A 25,265-nucleotide genomic window follows, 5' to 3' on the forward strand; every position below is an offset into this window, starting at 1 on the left:
AATTTATGCAATTCGATGAAATGAAGGTCAAGGTCTATGGATTTATTTGTAGAGTTTATTTATTGTTGTGGTATGTGGTTTGATCGGAAATGGCCAACAGGTTCATAACTCGCAAAGTCCAACAGGAAATTTCAAAAAGAAACCATACAAGGCAAATAAAAAATCTCTAGAGCTTGTTTGTAAATACGCGTAAGTAGTATGTAAAATAAATTAATACTACATTACTTGATCAGAAGAAGAATAAAAGAAATTGATATCTGTCGATACATAAAGTCACAATTATTTGTTAAATTACAAAAAATGCTTACCATAATCACTTCTTTGTGTCAACGTTGATGAAAGATTTATAAAAAAACAAAAGCATTGTTTTTGTCGTAAAAACATGCGGATTAGTGTCTTTTGAGAACCGACGACGATTGCTAAGCTTAACTAAAGGAAAATTGGCGTTGAGAATTGTAGTGGTAAGAGCGAGAGGCTTCAGTGGGAAAGCTAATGAGTCGTTCTAAGGGTACACCCCTTAATGAGGACAACACCACCCTTATCGTTACCGGACGAGACAGACTCAGACGTGGCACCATTGTACCTACCCTCAACCTTATACCGCAAAATCTGCAACCGCACACCGCAACCGTTATCCGTAATGTGGTGAAACGTGCTAAAGATGTTTAATTGCGTTTACTTCCCAGTGTTATCTTAATGGGATAAATGCTTTGTAACAAATTTATTATTACATAAAAACAAAGGCGTTTAATTACATTTTTTAAATTTAAGTTAAATTTGTATATATTACAAACGAATAGGCTATAGTGTTAATTACCTATAAACATGAAAAATAATTTATTTGACATCAATTTTACGTGCTAACATGTTTTCTAGAGAAAAATTTCTTTCTATAAATGCATTTTGTGCATTACAAAAATTGTTTGTAAATATATCTTAATAAATTTGCGAAGATATTCTAACGAACTAAAAATATCAAAAAACCAATGAACAAAATAAATATGCACTTTTGCAATATGAAATATCACGTATAAACAACTTCTTGCAGGCCAAAAGCATAATAAATAAAAGCAAATAAATAATAATAATAATAGAAATAATAAATAAATTAATACTAGTAATAATAATAATAGTAATTATTTCTTTCTTTTGCAGCAATTTTGGAGGCTGCCGGAACGGAAAAATGAAATACAAGTAAATAAAAATTGCGGGGTAATATACTACAATGCCCAAAATCGCTATTAATATAAGAAAAGGTAGCTCCCACAGAATAAAAGAGGATAANCTCAATAAAGATCGAAACGTTGGCACGATAAAGAAAATGTTTTTCTGAAACCTACATCGCACTAGACCGCATCTCACGATTTCTAAATAATTATGGACTAACAGTCACTAATCACCACACATTTATTTATAGTATTTGAATGAAAGAATAAAATGATAACGATGAGCCAATACTCGTGCTGAGAGACTGTTGAATAGTCTGACTCCAACATTATTATTACTGGCCGCACAAGCCTATGAGAAATCCTTTTCAATTAATAAACCTTTAATTAAGGCTTTGGTCGAGATAAAAAAGTCAGTGTCACGAGCGGGATTCGAACCCACGACCTTCGGCTAAATACGCCGCTCCTCTTTCGAACTCGAGCTATCGTGACTTCGACCACGCGGACACCAACTTTTATCTCGACTTAATTAAAGATTATTTAATTGAAAAGAATTTATTTGGTCAATCGGACCACGAAAGTTAATAGATGTAACAAGCAAAATGAAGTATACTTCACTAAAGCTCTCCGTAGCCATTTCATTTGTCGCCGAGAATCAATCATTGCACGACATTTGAACAATGGAAACAAGGAGAGAAAATTCAAAAGGTGGGGTTGAGATGGGAAGTTGGTGCCCAAGTGGATCGGAGTCACGATAGCTCAAGTTGGGAAGAGGAGCGGCGTATTTAGCCGAAGGTCGTGGGTTCAAATCCCGCTCGTGACACTGACTTTTTTATCTCGACCAAAATCTTAATTAAAGATTAATTAATTGAAAATAATTTATTTGGTCAATCGGACCACGAAACCTAATAGACCTATGAGAAATGTTTAACATTACCCAAATTCGAAATTATAAAGGAAGGAGCAAATTTTGTAATTTAAAATGGGATTTTGCATACACTTGGCCTTCCAAATTAGGTATTTTAAAACCATAAATTAAAGCTTTGGATGGCAGTAGGATAGATTAGTTTATGAGTGAGTTTTGGAGTCAGAACTTCATAGTACTCAGAAGGGATGCAGCTAACCTAAGATAGAGGGCATGAATGATATGACCTTAGCCGTTAAAACGTCCTTAAAATTAATAGTAATAACAAAAGTAATAATACATTAAAAAATAATAATAATGATAAGTTTTTCTAAAAAGCATATTAACAGTTCAATTATCTCCATCAATAACCCGTTTAAACAAATGAAAACGTTTCAAAAATGAAATAGACGTCCACACCTACCGAATTACCGATGTACCATTTCTTAGACACTTAGGATAGCAGATGAAGGCCTCCCAGACATTTCTAAAACAAAAATGTCATATTTCTGACTTCTTTATTTAATGCAATATTGAGAAAACACACTTTCCGATAAAATGAAACTCTATTACATAAATATGATCCCAAGTCAAATAAAAATTAAACCCATCATCCTACCGCGTTATTAGCTTGTTACCCGTTCCTTATCTACTATGTGCAAAATTAATTCTCCAAATAATTATCTCTATTGCTACATCTTACAGACCATCAATTCGGTTTTCGAGTTCATCATTACACTCCTCAATATCTTCAGAGAGTTTCACATTATATTACCTACTGTCTAGAGCGCACAACGGACCCGGAATGGTAGGTCTTTAGGTTCTTCGACAGACAAACGCCATGAGGAAGTTTTATAAAAAATAAAATTATTTCTACCCCAGACCTATTATTTAATTATTTAATTGATGTGATGCATTAAGTCAAGGAAAGATTTTTCGCACTATACCAGGAATCAGACTTCTGAGATAAAAGAAGTGCTAGTCGCTGTGCCTCAGCGGTCATTACTCGCTCCGCTGTTGTGCTTAGTTTAAACTTCTGACATACCACATGAAAATGCTCTTACCACTACACATGTAACCCATCTTCTACACTAACAATCCTTATGTTCTTATGTTACCCTTAAAAATGGACGGTTTTTTTGGAATATAAAGTTTAACTCTGAAAGTCACAACTCATCACTTTTAAACTCCGACTTGGGGCGTCGTATCATAAAACACGAACCTGTTCTTCAATTCCACAAAGAATATGTGTCTATGAGTTACATTTGATAGGAGGCCTTGGAAACCGGACACACAATTAAAATCATAAAATCATGTACACATTAAAAAACGATTTAAAAAGCTTATTTGTGTCGTTGTACCAAAACAATTATTTTAGTTGTATTGTACAATAAATTAATAAATACAAATAGGGTCAAAAAATGTAAGACAACAGAAAGTCAATAAAGTTTTATTTCTACGAAATTTAGATTCACGGCAAACTTAAATTGAACCTCGTGTTGTGTTTTTGTTATATTATTATTGTAAAAATGGGCGAGAGTAAACTTTGGATGAAATGTCAGGCTTAACTTTCATCTCGCTAACGTGACGGTGACGTATTTCCAAAAATTCCAGAATAAACTTTTTACCGGGAAACTCAGATATAACACAAATATTTTAAATTAAAAATCATTATTTATATTCCAAACTATGATTGAGAGAAAATTTCTCAAAATAAAATTGAACGAATCAAAAAAAAAAAATGTTGTGTATTTGCTCATGGAAGGTAAAACATATGGGGTTAATTTCCTTTCTGTTTGTATTAGGATTTTTCAATTACGCAATGAAAATCATTTGTAAGTACTCTGGCTTTAAATAAATAGTCGCTCAGAGTCGAACCCTGGATCTTCACAGTAATAAGTCATCGTGTGAACACTGAAAAAAATAAAATGAGAAATTATTGGAGTTTCAAACAATTTAAGGGAGAGATTTCTCCAGTTGGACCATTCATATCTTAAGAATTAATGTAAAAAGACATCATATTCTTTAATATTTTTGCTTTTTGACAAATTTATTTTGTGGTTAAGTTACAAACTTCATTTTAAGAAAAGTTCGAAATATATCATCTACCTACCGATTATATTGATATTCTTCTTTTACAAGTTTGCCGAAATAATGTAATAGTAGGTAAAAAACCTGACAATAGCTTGGGTGCTAGGGCACAAAGGAATTTTGGGTAATGAACTAGCAGACAAACTGGCCAGAGGAAGAGCAAGACCGACAATAGTCCATGAAATTATACATGGGATAACAAGATCAAAAATTGACCCCTCAATCTCAGAATGAGTCCACACAATCGAAAGAAAAAATGGTCGAATCTAGAGCTGCCTGGAATCACATTGCTACAGTTAGACGGGGTAAATCGCATAGGAGTGATAAAGTTATGTGACAGTCAAGGGGACCTGAGATATCTGTTACACAAGTGGGTAGTTTCAATGATGACCCCACTTGTAAGTTATGCAGTCAGGAGTATGAAATTTCCACCCATAATCATGCTTAGCAACCGCCCAAAGGAGACAAAGCCAAGCGTATTTTACCAGAGAAAAAAAATTACAAGGTACTACTTATTGAAAGATAGATCGAGTCAACTGAACTAAAGAACTAGAAAAAATAGAATAAGCTAAAAGGCTACAGTACTTAGTATGAAATGCAAAGCCCGCATTTTCTATTGCCCTTGGAATCATCAACATCAATATCATTATCACACTCATCCTATACAATCATATTAATTTAATAATTTAAGAAACATCTCTCTCCCTCACTCTCTCTTCTCTCTTTCTCTCTCTCTCTCTCTCTCTCTCTCTCTCTCTCTCTCTCTCTCTCTGTGTGTCTGTGTTTTCTATTTTCTTAGACCACTGTCATCAACAATTCATCGAAGAAATGCATGAAAAAAAAGTGTTTTATCAATAGCGGCATCCAATTTTCCTGTACAGTAGACGTACTTATCTGCTTTTCCCGATTTTCGCATCGCACGGCAATCTTGCCTTCGATATATCGCTAACCTTATTTATCTCCAGATTGGCTTGAAAAAGCTACAAGATAAACTGGTAAATATAAGAAAAATAGAAAACCCAACTGAGACAGAAGTTTATATTATATTCTCTTATAATTTCGCGAATTGTACGAAATAGCAATAATTAAAGTTTTTCCTACGCATCTTTTTACAACCATCATAAATAAATCTACTGTTTCTAAATATCTTGCTTCAATAAATAAAAAAATCTCGTTATTTATAATTATTTATTGCATATAATGATTTGGCAAGTGTATTTTGTGATATATTGAATCAATTAATTTGCAGATCTTTCTTTTACAAGAATTATGTGATATAAATTACAATAAATAAATCTGAACATTTGAAAATAATAAAAATACGATTTTTTTTTAAGTAAAAAGAGTGCTGACAAGTTTTATATTGCATTCATTCCACATCAATAAATCTACTACCCATTTTTGGAAAGTTGTAGGTAAGCACCTATTAGAAAGAATTCTTTCAATCCTTAATTTTCAAAATATAACTCTAGGCCATACATTTGATTTATACTACTACCGCTCAACTGTCAAACAGTCATCTCGCCAAACACATCATCTCCACCTTCCTTGAGTTGAGGTTGTACATTTGTCCGGCTTTTGTTGATCGAAAGCAAGTTTTTATCGAGGCATCCAGGATTGCAGTTCATACTCGAGGGAATCCTTCCCACCACCTTCATACTTCACTGTTACCTCACTGATATTACAGACAATTCCCTCTCTGCATATTTCTCTAAAAAGTTTGGTGTTCCTCTGACCTCCACACTTTATTTTGTTTTGTATGATATGTTTTGTATGTATATGTTGAAACAACTGTACAAATATATGTTCATAATGTGTCATTATTGTAGACCCTGATGATGGCCTTAATGGGTCGAAAACATGGCAGTAACAATTGAATTTGTTTTTTCATTATGGCCATACCGTGATCCAGATTATTCGTGAGAAAAAAATGGTCAATACACTATTTACCAGTTCACAGCTGACATGCCATACCATCTCCAAACTAACAGTCATACATCAGTAGATATAGAGATAAATCGAATAAATCTGATCCTGTTATTTCCACCCGAAATCAACAACAAGGTCTCTCACGCTATTGGAATCTTAGTGTGAATAGAAAACAATAAAATTTATCTCAGAAAAATCCTCATTCACTCTTCGAAAGGGTGCATACGTAGGTCTGTGCATCGACAAACTTTTGACATGGACCATGTGAGAACATGTAACCAAAAGGTAGCTCACTCAGAATAAAAGAGGATAAAGGAAAATAAATGTCATTATGCTTTGGTTTTTTATTATTAAGTAGCATTAGTTTATTTATAAGTATTTGAATGGAAGAATAAAAGGATATTGATGAGCCTATACTTGTGCTGAGACTGTTGCTAGTCTGACTCCATTATTATTATTGGACATACAAGTCTATGGGAAAGGTTTAAATTATGGAAGCAAAATTCGAAATTATAAATAAAGAACAGGATTAAATTGTATAATTTAAAATGGGTTTTTGCATGCACTTGGCCTTCCAAATTAAGTATTTTAAAAGGATAAATAATAAGGCTTTGGATGGCAGTAGGATAGATTAGTTTATGAGTGAATATTGGAAATCCAAATGATTTCCTTCAAACCTTCCTCGCCGACAAAAAGGCGATTGACGGGGAACCTCCTATTCAATGACAGTTACTCAAGTCTTAAATATATAACATTTGAGTACATTGGAATATTGCCAAAGAGTAGTTTCTCCAATTTTTCTTTTAATTTTAAAGTGGGTATAATGAACAATACTGCAAATTATCAAAACTAGATTTTCAACACTGATTAGGAAAGCATCAAGTAATTACGAGAAAGAAATTTTTTGGCGCGAAAAAACTTTTTAACTACCGTAAAAAAAATAGATATGATTGGTAATGTGTGAGATTTAATGAAATAAAATTAAAAAAAGATTTAACATAAATGAATTTTAAATTAAATTGTTTTATATATATAATATTAAGAATTGAGTTGAAGTTATTAACGGTATAGGCAGAATAATATTTATTTATTTAGGAATTGACAGATAAGTCATAGCCAAGACCCATAAAGCTTGGGGTGTAGTTGACGAGAGTGTGGTTTAGCAGACTTCCATTAAAATTTATCAATTTACTTACATGGCAAAAGTGGTCACCACTGGCTAGAGGGAGCAACACAAATGGCCCAGACACTGTTCTTCTGCCCGAGCTCAACTTCCACTAGGTGGTGGGAAGAGGTATTCGGCTGATGCTACACTTTTGAAAAACTGTAACATTATGGCCATATTTTGTTGCCTAACAGATTTCGCCCTCTTCCTGGGTCTTTTTCTATCTTTAGCGCCGGGCCCACATATCACCTTGTAGCCTAATTACCCGGCGATAAGCCATGCGCGTTTTCCCATTTACAATGTGGGAAATGGGCTTTACAAAGGTGTGTTATCTCGAATGATGGAATATGTTTTATCACAAATCCAAATATTTCATTTTATTTGTTTGTATATTATTTATTTAATCCATTATATTTCTTGGTCCGGTTGACCAAATAACTTCTTTCAATTAATTAATCTTTATGTAAGGTATTGGTTGAAATGAAAAAGTTAGTGTCACGCTCGGGATTCGAACCCAATCGAAGATCTTTGGTTCGAATCCCGCTCCTGACACTAACTTTTTCATTTCAACCTATACCTTACATAAGGATTAATTAATTGAAAGAAATTATTTATTTATTTATTCATGTATTTATGTACTTATTTATTCTATGTTTTGATATAAATATATGTAAGTATGTGCGTACATATATATATATATATATATATATATATATATATCTGGAAGTGTAGCAGAATCGATTGGGGCCACCCTGTATGTATATGTATATAGTATATATATATATATATATATATATATATATATATACTATATACTATAACCGATCCAGCTACACTTCCAGATCTTATAGGAAATTAAACGCTGAGTAAAAAAGGTCCTATGAACCTGTGTCCGAAAAACCCTTCAGTTCATAGATACAGGCAAAAAACCATGAAAAACCACTTTTTTTACCTTATTCATGAAATTGTTAGTAAACCGTTAGCCTGACCGTAAAACAGCTCGAAATAATATCTGTAGAGGATTAATTTCTGTGTCGAATGAGATTAGAACCACCCTGATCGGCCGAAAATTTCATTTTTGGCGATTTTTCGAAGTTAGGAAGTGAAGGGGTACACAAAATTCACCATTTTTTGACGTTTTTTAATCGAAAATTCACAACTTGAACACCCTATCAAAAAATTCTCCGTTACAAACCTCGTTTGTTGGTGATCGAATTCTCCGTTACATTAGACCAACCCCAGTCCGATTCATGAAACATTCGAATTTTGGCTAATTTATTGCTTTTTCACCCAATTCACCCAAATCGAATGCTACTGTTTTCTGATGGGTACCCCTACTGAATGAAATAATGTACGAAAAATCTTAACGGCTTATTTAACAATTTTAGATAGAACAAGTTACGCATTTTTTAATGTACATTACATTTTATTTATTGTAAAAAACCATTACAATAACTTGAGTGAAAAATAGCCACAATTTTCTGCATTGCCAGTGCGATAATGAGCGGAATTTGGAGTTTTGTAACGGAGAATTGTTTGATAGGGTGTTCAAGTTGTGATTTTTCGATTAAAAAACGTCAAAAAATGGTGAATTTTGTGTACCCCTTCACCTCCTAACTTCGAAATATCGCCAAAAATGAAATTTTCGGCCGATCAGGGTAGTTTTAATCTCATCCGATGCAGAAATTAATCCTCTACACATGTGGTTTTTCATGATTTTTCGCCTGTAGCTCGGAAGTGAAGGGTTTGCGGACACAGGTTCATAGGACCTTTTTTACTCATCGTTCACCAAGTTGCCAATTAATTACATAAAGGGATTGTCCTGGACGTCACTGTCCATACAAGAGTATTTGTTTTTTAAAGTAAAAGACTAAAAATCACAAATCCTAACTCTCAAGACAACAAGCCTATTTCATGACAACATACTTCGAGCAGAAACGGTGAAATGAAAATTTAAAAAAACATTAAAAACCATTTACTAACCAATTAATTTATTACTAAGTAAAGGAGTCAAGGTTATTAAAACAAGTAGCATTAGAAATTAAGGTATATTAAAGACTTTACAAGCAAACTTCTAACATGATACATTTATTGTTACTTTTGTAAAAGTGTTTAACAAGACAATTACAATTTTATTTACATTTTTAATAATATGATTATGGTCTTCAAATCATTATGTATGTAAACTCTTGAGGTGCAATAGAAAGCATAAGCTACACATGTAGGAAAATATAATTTATGTAATTATAGAAAATCACTGGGAGCAAATGTTGAAATATTTGAATCGAAGAATAGCGAGGAAATAAACTTTATGAAAATGTGATTGAACAGTAGCGATACGTCGTTGTGATCGTGTTTGAGTCAGCCAATAGGGGAGAGTCAATTTCCATCAATGGGGTACGTGCCTCGTCTCGACTGCTACAAATCCTTAAGAACCACCTTATATTCTTCGTTTCGCTTTATGCCTTTCAACCGATTCCTTCGGCATTCCTCGAAACCCTAACCACTTTTTTACTCCTGAAAGCATCGAATGGCTTTTCACGAATAAAAAATACTTCACGCAATTCGGAAAAGGTTAATTGTTATAATAATTTTTTTAAACGCTTCGCAGCGATAAAAAACTTTATTCCGTCCGACAGAATAACAATTGTTTGAAGAAGTCTTGAGTCTCAAGATCCTGTCAAAGGTTCAGCGTCAGGAGGAATCGAAGTCTAGGAGCGCTCTTCGTGTAATTGAAATCGACCCAGTAGACTAGTCTATCTGTCATTTCAGGCGCACCAGACCACAAAGAAAAACACTGGCTCGACCAATTTAAAAAAAAAACCGAAGGCCTTAGCGATCCTTGGCCAAATCGAGATGTCCCTCAGATTGAATTGTATCTTTTCGCAGGTTTGGAACTATTTGGGTTGAAAACGAATCAGAAATAGGGACAGTAATAACACAATGAAGCGTATCATTCTTCACTTTTAAAAATTTGACAGTATTACCGAGAAACATTTTTCCTCCAAAACTCTTAATCCAATATCAAAAAAAAATGTTTAATTAACAATATTTTTTTTTAATTATATTCAACCAAAGTATTTCTACTCACTCAAAGTGTTACGCAGAAAACAAACAATTTGAGTGAGTAGAAATAATTTGATTGAATATAATTTTTAAAAAAAATATTTTTTTGCATTTTATAAATTCACTTTTGTCCACATCCTACATGTTTTTGTTAAATTTAAACAATGTTTGTAAATCCCAGGCCCTGAAGATGATTTCAATAAAGATCGAAACGTTGGCACGATAAAGAAAATGTTTTTCTGAAACCTACATCACACCAGACCACATCTCACGATTTCTGAATAATAATCAACATAATACTAATCGGCCAAAGCAATTAGTCCAATTGCAATTAAAATAATTATTTACATTTATAAGTTTTGAAGCATATTAAACCTCCTTTAAGAAGTAAATTACTGAGTAGCACTGAAATTTAACCGTTACTGGGTATAATTCGTCAGATAAAAAAGAAACTAACAAGGGTATGCTACTAATTTGCGATCACCTATTTCAATTAAACTCTTTTTTGGTGAAAATGGTTCGAAAAATATCAAACACGTGCTCAAGTTCTTGCCAATGCGTCTAAAGATGCGAGAATTTTTTTTAAAGTAATTTACTTAATTTTGTTTTAAAAAATTTTTTCTTTGATGTGAAGGTATTTCAACTTTATTTAATATCAGTCAATTTATTTTTTAAGCGCGATGAGAAAATAATAAACAGGATCGTATTAAATAAAATATTTAAAATAACTTAAAGACTTTTTCAGTACAACAGTTTATAAAAAGTTTCTTTTTAACAATTCAGATTGATTTTAAGAATCTTTTAACAAAATTAAATGCTAATTTGCACAGTAACAAAAAATAGACATTTTTGGAGAAGATTCTCAGGGGTTCTTCTTTAAATTTCAGAATTCCTTTGGATTTTCTGCACTCTCAACATTATTACAACCATTAGAAAGCAAAATGACTTCGCTTTATAAATAACGATCAAATAAAAAGAACTCTTTAAGTATTTTATTTCATTTATCTTGTTCTTAGTTATCAATAAAGGTGTCGTTTCTGTCATTAGTACATTTATTGTCTCGTAATCTCTGTAAGTTTTCGTTGAATCGGTGGAGTTGTTTCAAATTTATTATTATTTCGTGTCTGTCCAAAAAAAAGGATGCATTCAAAATGCGAAAAATTTAAGTCGATTTTTCTCCAAAAATTTATACTCAGACTTTTGGTTGTACTAAAAACGAAGAACGTTTTTGTTTTTTGCTAAAAAAAAATGTACTAAACTACATATACGATATTCGCATGGAATTTTGACGTTGTGACACTGATGTAGCACAGTTGATATTTTTTCCGATTTTGCCAATTATTTGTTTATTCTATATAAAAAACTAATACATAAGGACTTTGTCACTTGCACAGCAAAGGCAGAAAGCATATTTTAAAAATTACTTAAATTATCTGTATTTTATCTTGGTTTAATATTTGGTTTGGTTTAATATTTTCCGACTTAGTATGACCATAAAACGTTTCATTAAAAGCTGTGATACCACGTTCATATTCTACAATATAAGTTTTAAAGTGTACAATTTCAAAACGTGATAAAAAATAATTAACTTTCAAAGTATTTAGTCTAATAGTAATGAAATTGTTTTTAAATTTTATAGTTTTGGCATACATTACTAAAAGTTTAAGATGGAAATTTCTGATTACCCATGAGATTTTATGCCGGCAGTAAAATGAATGGTTTAAGAACTGAAAGCCTGCCAAGTCCGGGGATAGCGTTTTAAAACTCTTTAGATCGTGTAATGCCAGTAGACGTGAACAAGCTGAGCATAATTGAAAAATCCATAAACCAAAAGGGTGAAATTGGGTAGAAACGGATAGCATTAAATCTCTTTGTGTTTAATTATTTTAACTTTAACGACTGAATAAAAACCCGAGCTCATTAAAGTTAACCCTCGCCTGCCTTTGAAATTGAAATTATCTCTTCATACATTAATGATGTCCACAGTTTGCGATGTACACGTTTGTAAAAGGTTTTCTTAAAGTGTAATTAATTATATGCTAAACAGGTGGTAAAAAATTGATTTAAGTATATTGTACGTACACACAAAATATTACGCTTATTAATTTTTTTTTCTTTTTTGCTGTATTAAACCAAAAGAAAATATGTTCAAACTTAAGATAAATCTTTCATTTAATTAATCTTTATGAAAGGTATTGATTGAGATGAAAAGCCCGTGTCACGAGCGGGATTCGAACCCACGACCTTCAGCTAAACACTGCTGCTATATCACTTGAGCTATCGTGATTCGTGACTTCCATCCAATCGGTCACCAACTTCCCATCTCACGCCAGCATTCGAATTTTCCCCTACTTTTTTATCTCAACCAATACTTTACATAAAGATTAATTAATTGAAATATGTTATTTGGTCAAAAGGACCACGAAATCTAATGAACTTAAGATAAATATATATTTATATATCATAAAAATATGAAACTTTGAAAAGCTTCAAACAAAAATTGTTTTTATGTTAGTGATGTTAACTACTAAATGGACAAAATTGTCTAAATGTTTAAACTAATTACTGTTAATAATTAATCCGTATATGTTTAGCGGTCGTAATTGACCACATTAATTTTTTCAATTAATTCTTTTCTTCTAAGGTCTTGGTCGAGATGAAAAAGCTTAGTCGAAGGACGTGGGTTCGAATCCCGCTCATGACACTAGCTTGTTCATCTCAACCAACGGCTTATATAAAAAGGATAATTGAAAGATTTAATATTTAAATTAATTGTTTATTTAATTAATTAAATTACTGTGTTAAAATGTCACATCCATTTATTTACAAATAATTAATTGTTTTTGGTAGATGAGTAATATTTATGAACCAGTATTTAGTGTTTAGTAAATATTTATCTCATTCCTCTACAACGCTGCTCTTAAAATCACCAAATTTTCTATACTGTACGTAGCCTTCTCCCTAAGCTCGGCAAAGCTCCTGAAAAGCTTCTTCATATTCGCCTACACACACCATCATCGAACCCCCAAATATTATCCCCAATCGCCAATATGGATATCGCGGATACCAAAGCCCATCGACTCCATCGCCACCACACTAGAGCTTAACCTCCCCGAGTTAATATATTCCTTAACATATTCCAGACCTTTGATCTAGTATGGCAAAAACCGTTACGTCCAACATTCAACATTTAACACGTAACATTCACTTGTGCCAATGATATGGCACAGGGTCCATATCTATATCCTCAACATCCAATCCTATCATTACATCCTTAGAACCCTGGCTTCTTCTTCATTATACTTTATCAATCATTCCATCGAATAGAATTCTTTCCAAACTGTCTTATCATTGCAATCCACTAACTGCAACTTACCCAGCTCAACACTTCCTACAACGTTTATTCGGAGATCATGGTTAGGTTTTACAAAAACATTTTCTTTATCATGTACAATGTTTATAAATCCCAGGCCCTTAAGATGATCTCAATAAAGATCGAAACGTTGGCACGATAAAGAAAATGTTTTTCTAAACACAAATTACACCAGACCGCATCTCACGATCTCCGAATAATCATTGACTAATGGTCACTAAACACCACAGACTTCCTCTAACTTTTTTCTCCCCGAGGGTAGTTAACGATGAAGAACCTCGGGGGGACTTATTTTTTAAAATCGCTCATTTGTAAACAAGTCCAACAACAAGGGCAATGACACTGTATTAGAATCCGGGACCTTCACCTATGTAATGAGCGACTTGTCAACACCTAAACAATGACGCCCCACCTTACAACCCTTGTAGGAGGCTATAACCTCTGGGGTCTGCTCGTCTTGACTTCACTCCAAAATGGCCATACTTCTGGACTCTTTAAGCGTCAGAAAAAAAGTCCACAGGAAACGATGGGAATCGAACATACAACCGCCGGCCTGACGCCTTAACCACTCGGCTAACGTGGTCCCCTAGTCCCTATTTATTTGAACACATCACAAAAAGATCATTTTTTTTAATATTGCCGTTAAGAAAAAAATATAAAGGTATGTTTCTTCTTTAGGAAAAAAGAAATAATCGTTCAGTAAAATTATTTTTTGTTTTTTCATTATGTTAAATCTGAACGAAAGACAACAACTTTTAGAGATATAAAAAATTATACTATTCATTAGTTTCCTATTCATTAGTAATTAATTAAAATGAAGTATACTTCACTAAAACTCTCCGCGGCCATTTCATTTGTCGCCGTGAATCCAATCCGATAACACGACATTTGAAAAATGGCAAAAAGGAGGGAAAATTCAAAAGGTGGGGTTGAGATTGGAAGTTAGTGTCCGAGTGGATCGAGGTCATGTAGCTCAAGTGGTAGAGCAGCGGCGTATCTAGCCGAAGATCGTGGGTTCGAATCCCGCTCGTGCCATTGAATTTTTTATCTCAACTAAAAATCTTAATTAATTGTACTATTCATTAGTATTTTAACGTAATGACAAAAAGAATTATATGGCTTAGTACGAGGTCAAAAATAAAAATTACTTAGTTTTTTTATTGTACTTGATTAACAGACAAAAATATCAATGTTTTATAATCATAGTTAGGTGTTACATTTAATTTAAAAATATTCTCGGCTGTTCCTATATTCCTGCTTATTCATAAAAGTGAAAGTAAGTAATAAGTAAAAATATTCGTTACGTATATAATTATATGTGTTTTATTTTCTACAAATGCTAATAATGACATTAATTTATATAAAAAGTAAACAACTAACATAATAAACAAATAACTGTATCGTCACATTAAAAATATGTATGTTGCATTTGTTTGTCATTTTGCGCTTTTATCGATTTATGGACCTTTACATAACCGCACCATAAAATTTGCACACTCATTCAGTGGCGTATTACATCATAAAATTTTACGTAATTCGTTATGCCATTCAAATATTGGTGCTTTCTGTCTCTTCTCTTAATCACTACTGAATTTTTTTACAACGATTTATGTATTTTACGAGCGATAAGCTACATATACGGGAAAAAATGTCACTTTAATTTTCTTTCAAATCATGAATAATGCCAAAAGAATCGATAATTTATAAAAAGTATTTTCTCAAACTAATCCCTTGTCTGAGTCCTTCCTGTATAAACTAACCTAAGCACCTTAGATTTACAATTAACCAATAAAAGCTTCTATAAGAAAACAAGTGTTAAACCTAGGTCGGACTTACCCAAAAGGACTCTGAGGTCCCTTTTATTGGCCTCACTCGGAAATACCTCTCTCTTGGCTTTCCTAAAGAAACAATCGAAGGCCTTGATAAAAAGCAATTCCTTAAAGATTGGAATTTACTACTTGCCAAAAGGCAATATAGAGAATATATTAAAAGCTTAAATCCTTTTAAATTTAAAACGTAAAGCAAGAAATTTAAAATTGTCAAGCAATTATTTCAATGCAATAAGTATTTGTTATACTTTCTACTTAATGATATTACTTTAAAATACTGTGGTAATGGAAGAAGCAAAATCATGAATAAAATAAATTTGAAAGAAATAACACTTAGTTCCTTCGTAAAGCTTTCGAAAAATCAATCCATTCCATAAGGACTTTATACCGTTTTCTAACGATCTGCAATTTTAGAAAATGGTATTTATCTTTTTATATTTTTTTATATTTTTTATATTTTTATATTATTTAGTAATTTGATACCAGAACAACTAGAGGATAGCAAGGTAAGAAAGCACGTGAAAAATATGAAAAATTCAGGGAGAAAGATGTGAGAAAGAAAAATAAAACAGATAATTTTCCGTTTTGTGGGCAAGGTCTAGGCGATGATCATTAGAAGTTTGTCAGCCCATAATATATTCTACTACAACTTTCTGCATAAATAAAACTTACCTAATCAACGTAAGATTTTATTTTTTGGCAGAATCAACCATAAAATATTTGATATATTTACCAAACATAGTAATAAACAGCAGTATGTTTAAACTGTTTTGTAAATTCTATAATCTGTATGAGATCATGGAATTTTTTATCCGATTTCTTGACATACAAGGTACTTTTATACTACTAATTAGATTCAAAATTTATTACTTATATTGTTTTCAAATGGCCTATTAAAATGAAAACAAAAAAATTATGCAAGCTTTGAAAATTGCAGTTTGAATATTGAAAATTTATGTGAATTTGAACATGTGATGTTATTTACGAAGTGATTCATTTTAATTTCAAGAGCTTAATTCTCCTCTCCTACATATTAAATGAAGAGTAATGGGTGTTTTGAAATTAATAATACATTTAATACTTAAACCTAATCGTTACCACGTCAGTAAGCATAAAGAAAATTAATTTAAAATGTATGTCCATTAAAAATTATTTTTAACCATTTATCACAATTTATTAGTGATTACAAATAAAATCAATTGTTTGAACTTAAACTGACTTACATAATTAACTTTTTTCAAAATATGCCATAGGTTTATTCACTTTTTTCATTAATATCATTATTAATCTGTATCTTGCAGGTGAAACGGCGAGTGAAGTAAAGTGTTTTAGTTATTCAAATTCGATCTCTCAACATATTTCTGTCACGCTTTTATTGACTTATATTTGTTAACAGCTTTGATTCTGTTAATGCTAATAAACGGGACAAAACGAAAACAAACAGAAAGAAGAAACACAACATAAACAATAAAGAGCAGATTTTCTCTGTTTTGATGACCAATAACAGACGTTAACTGATATTTGCATAAAAAAATGGTTATATGGATTATTCGATAGTTCAGTCGGATGGTACTATTCACAACCCGTTTCAAGCTGTAATGGCTCATCATCAGTTTACGCAAGTTTACAAGTACATTTTCCACACAAATTGTAGATAGCGAATTGCGGATCCCCGCGAAGGACAAACTGGTCGAAAAACAAAAGTTACAAAACAAAATCAAACAACAACAAACAAAATCTCTGAATTCAATGATCATTTAAATGATATTAATGACCACCTCAATATAAATTCACAAAACTTCTAAAGATTTACAATAAAAGAACAAATTTAAATTAGTTTGAGAAATTTGAAACAGAGAGATTTGTAGTTAAACAAAAAGATAAATACGTAAATAATATGATTATTTGGATTTGTACCCAAAACTTATTGTTAACGCTTTTTTCTTTCGGTATAGCGGTTATATTTACAATATATCACATGTTGTTAATTTGTTTATGTCGTAATCCGAGCTTTTCACAAGTTCTAATTGAGCGACATTGAATCAGTTGTTTTGTGGGACTTTATAACTTGCAGTCTCATCATGTGTACTTTAAAACCAATTTGTGAGTAGAACCATTATTTTCATGATTAATGAAAATTATTTGACGAAATTAGATCCTAAATACATAGAAATGCTTGTAGAATTAAGGAAATTTTTGGAAACCATTAGACATCAAAAAGCTTTCTGAACATACTCATTAGCAATGGATAGTAAAATAATTCTTATTGTTAAGAAGCAATGCAATGAGCTGGCAATTTTTTTAAAAACTCAAATGACAAAAGATTTTATGTTTTTACAACTAACATTGTTGTTCAATGTAGTTCTGAACTTAAGCGGAGTCTCTTGTCAAGTCCATTAATTCTCTCAGTCCTGCCTACACCTGAATTTCTAGATCAGGTTGGTGACGAAGAAAAACGACTAAATAACTCTTCTTTTTTCTTAAAAAAAACACAACAAATGAATATATTTTTGTTGTTTGAATATACTAAACCAAATCGGTAAAATTAAGTGAAAATTAAGTTCTAAAAATGAAAAAAGTTTAGATAAGCAACGTTTGTCAATTTATTGTATGCAAATTTGCATGTACATACCACGATCTTACTTATTGGATTTGTTATAAATAATTATAAACGAAGTGTGATGCAGTCAGCGATAAACTTTGTAGCTGGAAAAGCCAAGGAAACTGGATTCGCTTCCTCTGCGTTGAAAACCGTGTGGACCCAATTTTGCAGACTCAGGAGGGACACAGCCCTCCGCATCTTTGACTTAGGGGCGCTGCGATAAAGAACGTGGAGTCGACCTCACGTTTAATAAAAAACCAAGATGGCAGCTGCACATTGACGCGATCAAGCGAATGAAAGGAAAATGATAATACTACTGAAATTCGTTGGTCACTTCAAGTAGGGAGCGGATATGGTGACTCTCCTGAAAATGTTTGACTGATGTGCTCGACCTTATTTTATGTTCGTGCAACCGTATGCTTTCGAACAGACTTCGGCGCGTTTAGAAAAGCTCTTAGCCAAGCCTAGTTTTTTTTAACTTCGAAAATGCGATCCATAGGTGCAATAAGAGCAGAATATGAGCAAAATCAGTTCCTTACGCGACCCACGAGAAAACGCTTCAGCGTAGTTAGGGTTAGCAGGGATGACACTGGGAACGGTACTCCAGCGTACTCGTCCGGAATGTTCTTGCCGTTTTGGCCAAATTTACTCCATCTAGGTTTACCAAGTTGGTTCTTGGAACTTGGATCGGCGTACGCTGGTTTTCGCCTCGTCTTCACAGTCATGACTAAGACGGGCGAGGTTATGGCGTGTGCCGAATATAGAGAGGGGTCCGTCATCTTTGATTTTGGGAGAGAACAAGGTTTTTTTATTGTATATAAACTTAGTCCACTCCCGGGGCAACTATTGTACTTTTATCGTTATATTAATCACAACGTACTTATTTTAATATAAACCAAATCAAACCAGATCAGAAATTCATGTGATTTCATCAAAATTAGTTAATTATGATGGTTTGACAGAAAAGTCCATTTCCAAAAAAACCATTTAGTGATAGAATAAATTGTTAGTCAAATTATAACCTTTCTCAAAATGATTTTCCGGTGATTTGGTGAAGTTTTATTTAAACCATCATAATTAAATATTTTTTATTAAAACTCATTTAATTTGGCTTACATAACAATATACAGGGTGAGGCATTTTTTGACGCACCATTGGAAAATCAACGGGGATACGTTTAAATCTGACTCGAGGCTTATTTCCTTTGATTAATACGTTAATAAAAGAAAGTGAGTCAATTTTCGGTGCACCATAGGAAAATCAACGTAGGTGCGTTTAAATCTGACTCAAGGCCTATTTCTTTTGATTTTAATATTAAAAAAAGGAAGTGAGTCAATTTTCGGTGCACCATAGGAAAATCAACTTGATGCGTCTAATTATGACTCGGCATATTTTATTTTGTTAGTCTCGTACCAAAAAATAGGCGAGTCACTTTTGACGCACCATTCGTTACAAATTAGTTTTAGTAGGTTGGAAGGAAAATAAACAAAACCATATTATTAAAACATTATTCAAACACAATGTAAAAATTTAAAAAAAATTCTTCACAAATTAATTTGATTAAGGTTTATATAATATACATCCTTTTTTTTAAACTCTTGACAAAATTAAATATTTAAATTTTGACACGGCCAATTTTATTTATAAACAATTGATAAACTGTGATAAGCTGTGTATGTACATAGGTAAAACAACGAATAAAATTATTCATTACCTAACTTATCATTAATTATTCTACCTAATTGTATTATATTTGGAATTAACGACGTTTTTTCTTTGTCTATTTGGTCGGTTTTTAAAGTTTGTCTTTATGTTGTTAATTTCTGATTGGTTTGAACATATAGAACTGTTAAGTCGAACGTGTAAGCAAAGCCAAACAACTTTACAATGTTCCAACTTGGTAAATACCACCTTGAGAATTAGAGTCACGTTTCACCAAAACAACGACAACTTTTCTAAAGTGTGTTGATTTATGTCTTCTGCCACCTAGGACAACTTGGCATTCGGCAATGTCAAATTTTAATAAATATCTCGTATCTAAAATGAATATTTCCACGTTTGTTAAGCCGTTTGTATACTGACAAATAATATAAAATATGCTCGAGTTACATCCCTGTTTTCTCCGAGTTTTTCCACAAAACTTTCCGCGGGTGAGTTACGGCGATGATTTTGTTTTCGCGTTTTTCCAGGGTCGACGACCACAAATGTTGAAAGTCAATCAGACTTTCTTGGGCGCAAATGTTTGCTTCTTTGTCAAAACTGCGGTACAACTCACATCCCCCTATATTCATCAGATAAGCTGAAATAGATATTTTCCGTCAAAAAGTTTTGTCTATCAAATATTACAAAGTCATTTCATTTAAACAATAATCTAAACCCATCATGTTTAGTGGTCTAACTGACCAAATTACTTCTTTCAATCAATTAATCTTTTTACGAAAATTATTGGTAGGAGATGAAAAAGTTGATGTCACTATAGCCCAAGTGGTTAGAGTAGTGACGTATTGAGCCGAAGGTCGTGGGTTCGAATCCCGCTCGTGACACTAACTTTTTCATCTAAATCAAGACTTTTCATAAAAAGAATAAATAATTGAAAGAAATAATCCAAACGTTATTTAAATTTTCCAAACAAACCAGAAAATTAACACCTTTCTGAAGATCTTTTAAATGAACTAGATTCGTTTAAATGTGCAATTTACAAAATCCTCTTTTTATTAATCATTTATTTATTGATTAACCAGTATATTTTGAATGCCAAAATTATACAATTTCTATTATTGAATTAAGTACATGGATTCCTTTAAGAAATAAATCTTTGATAAAACCATCCAGATTATGAAAATCATTATTTCACCCTTCCTCAGAGTCATTTATATCTGGAAGTTTCCAAAAAGTTTTTTTTTTCTCTTCTAAGTTTCCTGCTTCCTTGATAATAAAATATAATACTTTGAAACTGTGGATTGTTATTTACCAACAGTGGATGTATTGTGCAAAACACCCGTTTGTTTTGATGTTGTTTCATTTGTTCACTAATCAATAACTGTATTATTTGAAGTTGGTGTATTCATTGAAGCGGTTGTTTCATTTATTTATGGCAAATTCAATGCTTCTTGTTTATATGTGACGTGAGGACTTCATACCACTAACAGTGATCAGTTTTCATTGTTGCCTTGTCTTGTCAAAGCGAGTTTCGTGCCAAGTCTTGTGTATACCTTTTTCTCTCTTCTATCTACCAATTTCTATTTATCTGTTTATCTTTTTAACAACTCTCTCTCTCTCTCTCTCTCTCTCTCTCTCTCTCTCTCTCTCTTTTCTCTCTCTCTCTCTTCTCTCTCGCTCTCTCTCTCTCTCTCTCGCTCTCTCTCTCTTTCTCTCTCTCTCTCTTCTCTCTCTCTTTTCTCTCTCTCTTTTCTCTCTCTCTCTCTTTTCTCTCTCTCTCTCTTCTCTCTCTCTTCTCTCTCTCTTTTCTCTCTCTCTCTCTTCTCTCTCTCTTCTCTCTCTCTTTTCTCTCTCTCTTTTCTCTACCTCTCTCTCTCTCTTTTCTCTCTCTCTCTCTCTCTCTCTCTTCTCTCTCTCTCTTTTCTCTCTCTCTCTTTTCTCTCTCTCTCTCTCTCTCTCTCTCTCTCTCTCTCTCTCTCTCTGCCGTCTCTCATCTACTCTTTCTAGGGAACTCTTTCATTTACTCTTTGTACTATTTTTACAACGCTTTTTTAAAAAAATTATTGTATAATAAATTATTACACAAAAAATAAAATCTTAATCAATGTGTACAACAAAAAAATACCTTGTGGCAGGTATATAAATATGTTTTAACATGGAAAGTCTCCACTAAATCTAAATTACTTTGAAAAAACATTAAATCGTCAAATTTAATAACAGTCAGAGCAAATACAAGGATAAAATTATCAAGTTATTTTTTCCTTATAACATGTAAGAATCATTATATCATTATAAGTACTAGTTAGTTTACTACTTAGTTTTCATAAACTGATTTTTTTTCATTTTCAATTTATTTAATACCTTAAAAAAGTTGTTTTGGTACAATATAAAATGGGTTTAAAAAATTTAAATTCTCAATTCAGTTGTTTCTATGTAACAAGGGATGAAATTGCCTTTGAAGACCTTTAAAAAAATTCTAATAGACTAAAATAGTTAGAATGCAAATGTGATTGCAACGATACATAAACATCACTGGGTAAATTCAGATGGTAATTAGTTTATGAAAACTCGTGTGTTAGTTTTTCCCCCGAGATTTTGCCTAAATGTAATTTACATTTTAAAAAGGTTCACGCTATGTAAAATACATTTCTAAACACGCAATTTCGTTTATTTTTACCAAACAACTTTTAGTTACTGTTTAAAACGCTATTTACGTCAAAAAATGAAGATAAATTCCCTTTGATTATAAACAAATTAAAAAAAGAATTATATAAAACTCAATAATGAAAATATCAATATCAATCAGTGGACTCCTATTTACTGTTTTCTTTCAGAATATCATAAAATAATACTTTGTACATGGCGCCAGTATATTGATGGAAAAATAATTTATGTTTATGTATTAAAATAGGTTATATTTTTATCTTAGTTATTTTGGTAAAAAATATATTTTACTCAAATTCTTATTATATGAAACCTAAATTAATTGTTTCAACAGTTGAACATAATTTACAATCATTTAATATCGAAAATAAAAACCTTTATTTCAGTGTTTTATTTAATAATAATATTCTTGAAAGAAAATTGCCCTTGAAAAAACATTACCAACAAACCAAACATTTATTAATTAGACTAAAATAAATCATATAAAAATAAATCAAAAACAAACAGACGTTATTTGTACATATGTGTTTATTTTTTATTTTCAAACATTACCCGACTATACATATGCATATCAAAATAAAGCATTTCTGCTATAAATAAACGTTCCATGATTTAGACAATATCTATTGAGTTAACATAGTTCAACGAGTTAAAAACGCCATTTACGTTTTAAAAAACACGCATAACTTAAAGTTGTTATGAACAAATTAAAAAAACCTCAGATGAAATTGCACATAGAAGATTTATACAAACAAATTTTATGACTTTTTTTATTTCGAAATTATCCTTTAAAAAAAGCTAAATGAGAATTTGTATAAAGAGTAACTATTATAATTTTTTCTAGAAAAGAAATACCTCCTTTTTTGTTCTTCGAATTAGTCAGTACAAAATCTTTATTTTTAGATATCCGTGTTAAGCTATTCTTTTTTTTATTTTAATTATATGTGAATTGTTGTTTACTTTATTTCTTATCTAAAATATACTTTATTAGAACATATTATATTCCTGAAAACAATAACAATAATTAGTTTATACAATACGTTTGTTTGGCCTTAATTTAATCTATTAAGGATACAAACAAATTTTACGACTTTTTTATTCGAAATTATTCTTTAAAAAGAAACTAAATGAGAATTTGTATAAAGGGTATGAAAAATTATTATAATTCTTTCTAAAAGAGCATTATCTCCTTTTATGTTCTTAGAATTAGTCAGTACAAAATCTTTATTTTTAGATATTCATGTTAAGCTATTCTTTTTTTTTTAATTTTAATTATTTGTATTTCTTTGTTGTTTACTTTATTTCTTATCTAAAATATACTTTATTAGAACATATTACATTCTTGAAAACAATAACAATATTTTGTTTATTCAATACGTTTGTTTGGACTTAATTTAATCTATTAAATCTATGATGCCTCGTACGTCAAAGTAATCAATTACAAATAAATTGCAATTATCATAAATAAATTTAAGACAAGTCAGAACAATTACAAGGACGTTAAACCTTTGTAGAATGTTTAAAAAGAAAGTAATTAGAAATTTGCGTAAGTAATTGTTTATGTTTAGTTATGTTCTTATAAATTACCTTCATAATAACGTTTTGTATTTTTACATAGCTAAAGTTAATTTTTGTATTCCGTAAGAACGTTGTTTTGTTCTTAAAATAATCTGGTCTTATATGTACTCAGTGAGAAAACTCAATGTCAACAAGTAGTTAGAGTGTTTTTCCAGTATGAGAAAAAATAATAATGGAAAAATCATTTTACGGAATAGTGGAATTTGACGTTTGGCTCTTAGACTAAAATTGTCTGGAAGGAACAAGTGTTACTGTAATGTTTTTGCCAAAGGTTGTATCGAGGTTTGGATTTGTCAGGTATCGTGTTGTTACACTAGGGATAAACATGTCATCGAAATGATATTGAGAAAAGAACTTACTTTCCAGGCGGGTAAGCTTGGCCAATCCTCTTTTCCAGAAAGAAGTAGGGCCCTAGCTTTTTCTGTTTGGTTAGCACCGCGGTGGCTGGTTTCCGACGCCTGAAATATCTTGATCTCTTTGAAATGTGCCTCTTTGACCGGTAGGATGGCTATGAATTGAGTACCGGGAATATTGTATTTGCCGTGTTTCGTCGAAAAGGCGAAAGTCTGGTATTTCGCAGGAAGCGCGACGATGTTCGTCGTCAACAGTATCGGTATAATGACAGCTGCCGCAACAGTCACGCAGCCGATAATAAGACTGACGATTAGTACGCAGGCTATCCTATTTCTTTTCAGCCGCCTGTGTCTTTCTATTTTTACGGAATTGTCTTCCTGAGGAAGGATTCTGTATTGGAGAGAAGACTCTCCTTGCCTTACTATCTTGTACATCTTCAGGGGAGAACGAGTACCGCTATCATTTTTCCGACTTACGTCAGTCCGGTTTCGACCCTATTCGACGTGAAGAATGACGCCAAATGTAAAAGGGAGAAAGGCATTGCAGCTCGACATGACGCTTGAGAGTGAACTGGCCCCGATCCCCCACAAACCGACTTATAACCAACCCCCAACCCTTTCAACTCTGGCGACGAGCCTTCCAACTACTACGTTCGTCAAAAACACCCCCACGTCTTTCACAATAGCAAAATTAACAAATAAGCGACTCCTTACGATTAAATTAATGAGTACTAGTCTCAACTAAATAATTGGGTCTAGACTTGAAATATCTATACATGAAGGAATGATTAATACGAGGACACAACGCGTTAATATCCGTATTTATGGTTTCATAACTTCCATTTTCTCATCTCTAGGGGGATCTTAATTGATGTGACCACTGAAC

At 32.1% G+C, this 25,265-nt stretch overlaps 1 protein-coding gene across 1 annotated transcript in view; it reads right to left on the reverse strand.

Annotated features, from left to right (window-relative positions):
* The window catches only part of LOC106661038, a 65,668-nt gene extending 40,722 nt beyond the window's left edge, over window positions 1–24,946 (reverse strand). The window contains exon 1 of the mRNA XM_014384139.2: window positions 24,386–24,946. Coding sequence (XP_014239625.1) covers window positions 24,386–24,814 — 429 coding nt within the window. The 5' untranslated portion in view covers window positions 24,815–24,946. The remainder of the gene's footprint in view (window positions 1–24,385) is intronic.
* Window positions 24,947–25,265: the final 319 nt, after the last annotated feature.

This window comes from Cimex lectularius, unplaced genomic scaffold (assembly GCF_000648675.2).
Source record: "Cimex lectularius strain Harlan isolate CLEC.00 unplaced genomic scaffold, Clec_2.1 scaffold75, whole genome shotgun sequence".
Taxonomy (NCBI): Eukaryota; Metazoa; Arthropoda; class Insecta; order Hemiptera; family Cimicidae; genus Cimex; species Cimex lectularius.